This window comes from Microtus ochrogaster, linkage group LG5, assembly GCF_000317375.1.
Source record: "Microtus ochrogaster isolate Prairie Vole_2 linkage group LG5, MicOch1.0, whole genome shotgun sequence".
Lineage (NCBI taxonomy): Eukaryota > Metazoa > Chordata > Mammalia > Rodentia > Cricetidae > Microtus > Microtus ochrogaster.
Window position 1 is genome coordinate 60,994,483 of NC_022031.1, and position 4,029 is coordinate 60,998,511.

General features: G+C 42.3%; 1 protein-coding gene across 1 annotated transcript in view; it reads left to right on the forward strand.

Moving 5' to 3' along the window:
* Positions 1-4,029, forward strand: part of Rad54b (RAD54 homolog B) — a 63,735-nt gene that overhangs the window by 9,858 nt on the left and 49,848 nt on the right. Inside the window, exon 3 of the mRNA XM_005362397.2 lies at positions 387-498. Within this exon, the coding sequence (XP_005362454.1) occupies positions 387-498 (112 nt within the window). The remainder of the gene's footprint in view (positions 1-386; positions 499-4,029) is intronic.

Here is a 4,029-nt window from a genome sequence, read left to right on the forward strand (position 1 = left end):
TGTAGACCAGGCTGGTCTCGAACTCACAGAGATCCGCCTGCCTCTGCCTCCCGAGTGCTGGGATTAAAGGCGTGCGCCACCATCGCCCGGCAAGCTCAGGGTTTTGTGTTTGGTAGGCAAGTGCTCTATCACTGAGCTCTTGATTGTTTGAAACAGCACGGGTTTGAATTGATGTGTAGCTCAGGTTGGCCTTGAACTTGTTATTTATCCTAGGCTGGCTCCCAAAAAGCTAGGATCTGGACGAGCAGTCTCCCCTCCCCGCCCAGTACCTGTTGTTAATGCAGATAATGTAGAAACTGGCTGCTTGCTTTAAATTTAGAGCCTATTATGTAAACACGTGTGGACTTATATTTAATCCATGTATAAAATCTGTTTTTTTTTTTAAGGGTGCTAAACAGTCACAAGATGATCCAGGTGTGTGTAGTTCAAATCTTCGGCCCACGGAGGGCAGCACTAGGGCAATGGGCCATGGGACTAGAGTAGACCCACTTCATACAGGTAAGACCATGCCTTTACTGTGTTTGTACTTACATGTCAGCTCACACTGCTCTAGAAATGATTAGTCAAGAATGGATGTTAATCTGATAATTGTTCATGTAATATCACTAGATTGTTTTTGCTTCAGATTATCTGTTGTCAAAATTTATCTTTAGAAGTTAAATTTATATCACTTATCTAGAAGACTGTAGCTTGGTGGTTAGAGTGTTTTCCCTGCATGGCAAGGCCCTGGGTTTGAGCCCCAGCACTGGCTAAGTAAGCCATTTTGTGGTGTTTTGTTATGACAGCCTGAATGGATTAAGATAATGTTTATGGTAAAATTCTTTTCTCTGTTAGTTCAATATTATGAGCTATATTTTGTTGTCTTGCCTGTATTATTATTTTTTTAAATTTTGTTTTGTTGTTGAGACAGGGTTTCACTTTGTAATCCTGACTGGCCTGGAACGTGATATGTAGACAGGGCTGGTTTTGAGCTTTCAGAGGTCTTTGCCTCCTGAGTACTGGGTCAGAGGGGCACATGAGCACCCAGCCTTTCCACCTTTTCAGATATGCTGGACCTGGACCCACCATTTTGGCTAACCTAGCTGGCCAGTGAGTCCCTGGGATCTGCTGGGCCCTGACTCTCCTGCTTACAGTTTTGGGCTTTTCACATACTTCTGGAGAGCCAGTTAGGTGCTCCTAGCTCCACAGCGCCATTCACCCAGGCTGGCAGTTCCACTTTTTGCAGGTCAAGCGCTGTGCTCTGACTTAGATTTGTTTGATGTTGTTTCAGCGCATACATTTTGGGGTAGGACACTCCGGAGGTTTATGCTGTCATGTTGTCAGTGTGTCCCATTACTGGTGATGGTGGTTTCATGTGAACAGAATGGTGTGTGGAGGTTTCTTTTGACTCCATCTAAAGTAGTTTCCACACTGGTTAATAAGTAATGTCAGGGAATTGCTTTGACAGTATTGATTTCAGTGCTGAAGATTAGTCAGGAATCTTCGTACATGCTAGACAAATGGTGTCCCTTTGAGCTACATTTCCAGCCCAGAAGCTGATTCTTGCCTGAAATTTATTATGCGTGTGTGTTTTCTGCCAAAGGTAGACTTTGTAATTCCATTTATATTTATTAGTTGGCATTCTGATAAAGGGAAAACTTTTCCTTTTTCCTCATTTACTTACTAATTAATTCACAAACTTGTTTTAGTCAGTGAATTGTAACACTTATCAGTGTGTGCGCGTGTGTGTATGAGTGTGTGTTCCTGTGTATGTTTGTGTGTAAGGATGTGTTCTATATGTAAGTGTGCATTAGTGTGTGTGTTCATGTATGAGTGTGTGAGTTTGTGTGTGTGTGTTATTCCAGCTAACTCAGACTTTTACAAGGGTTCTTTTTTTTTTTTTTTAAGATTTATTTATTTATTATGTATACAATATTCTGTCTGTGTGTATGCCTTCAGGCCAGAAGAGGGCACCAGACCCCATTACAGATGGTTGTGAGCCACCATGTGGTTGCTGGGAATTGAACTCAGGACCTTTGGAAGAGCAGGCAATGCTCTTAACCTCTGAGCCATCTCCCCAGCCCCCTTACTTGTTTTCTGATAATTTTCATGTTAAGTTTTTTTTTTTAAATTTCTTAGGAATTTTATAAAATTTTTTTATCAGAAACCTCACAAATTTTTAGTAATGTCCATTAGTATACATTGTTGTATAGTATAATAAGGCTTTAATTTTTTTGCATTTTTATTTATTGTATGTATGCATGTGCGTGTGTATACATACTGCAGCACATGTGGAGGTCAGAAGATGGCTTTGAGGTCTAGTGTTCTCTTTCTACCATGTAGATGTTGGGCATTGAGCTCAGACTGTTGGTCTCCATGGCAAGTACCTTTTACCACTGAGTATCTTACCAGATCCTGGCCTGTCTCTTGAAAGCAGCCAAAGGCTATACTTCCATTTTAGTAGAGAATGGTATTTAAAAACCAAGGTTTTGATACTAGGTGTATTTGTTGATATAGCTTTTAGCTCTTCCAAGATTCAAAGCTAGGAAATACGTGTCTGTAGAATTTTGGGGCTGGGAAGGTGGGAGAGAGGGATGTTGATATGGTCCTATGTAGCTCAGGCTGGCCCAGAACTCTCTATGTAGTATACATTGTTGTATAGTATAATAAGGCCTTAATTTTTTTGCATTTTTATTTATTGTAGCTCCTGATCATCCTGCATCCTCTTTCTAGGTATCAGGATTGCAGGTGTGTGTGTGTTGGCATACTGGACTTTAAATGCAGCACACACACACACAGACAGAGATGATGGAGGAAGGTCATTGGTTAATTAAATAAAGAAGCTGCTTGCCCTGATAGGTTAAAACAGGTGGGAGGAGTAAAGAGAACAGAATACTGGGAGGAAGAGGAAGTGAGGTCAGACACGATGCTCCACTCTTGCGGGCAGAGGCAGAGCTCTGCTCTCTGAGGCACACGTGATGAAGCTCCGACGTAGGCTAGAATCTCCCTGGTAAGCCACCTTGTGGGCTACAGCAGATTATTAGAGATGGGCTAGTCCAGGTGCAAGAGTTAGCCTAGAAGAGGCTAGATAGAAATGGGACAAGCAGTGATTAAAAGAATACAGTGTCCGTGTAATTATTTCGGGGCATAAGCTAGCCAGGTGGCTGGGGTGCTGGGGACGCAGCCCCGCCGCTCCTATTACGACAGACAGACAGACAGACAGACAGACAGACACACACACACACACACACACACACACACACACACACACACGAAAGTCGGTGGACAACTTGCAGAGTCAGTTCTCTTCCTCCAAGTAGATTCTAGGAATTGAACTCAGGTCATCAGGCTCCCATGGGAAACAAGTGCACTTACCCACCCTTGCAGAACTCCTTACCTTCCTTTCTTTGTTTTTAAATAGTTATTTTTGTCATTTTTTATTATTTTATGGGTATGAATGTTTCGCCTGCATGCCTGTTTATACACCATGTGTGTGTCTGGTGTGCATACAGGTCAGAAGAGGGCTTTGGATTCCTAGGAAATAGAGTTACAGATGGTTGTGAGCTGTCATGTGGGTGCTGGGAATAGAACCTAGGACCTTTGGAAGAACAGCCAGTGCTCTTAACTGCTGAGTCATATTTTTAGCATTATTTTTTTTAATTATGTGTATGTTGTAACTTTCTGTGAGCATGTGCCTGTGAGTACAAGGGACCTGTGGAAGAGGCTTTAGATCCCCTTGAGCTGTTACAGGCAGTTGTGAGCTGCTGATCAGGGTCCTGAAAACCACACTGGGATCCTCTGCGAGAGTAGAGCATGCTATTACCTGCTGAGCCAGATCTCCACCTATTGCTTTAGAGATATTACAGACTGTGGATTTGGGGCTGCAAGTGTGCTTGAGCGCGGTGTCCCTATCTATCTATCTATCTATCTATCTATCTATCTATCTATCTATCTATCTATCTATCTATCTATCTATCTATCTCTCATCTATCTATCATCTATCTATCCATCATCTGTCTGTCTGTCTATCTATCTATCTATCTATCTATC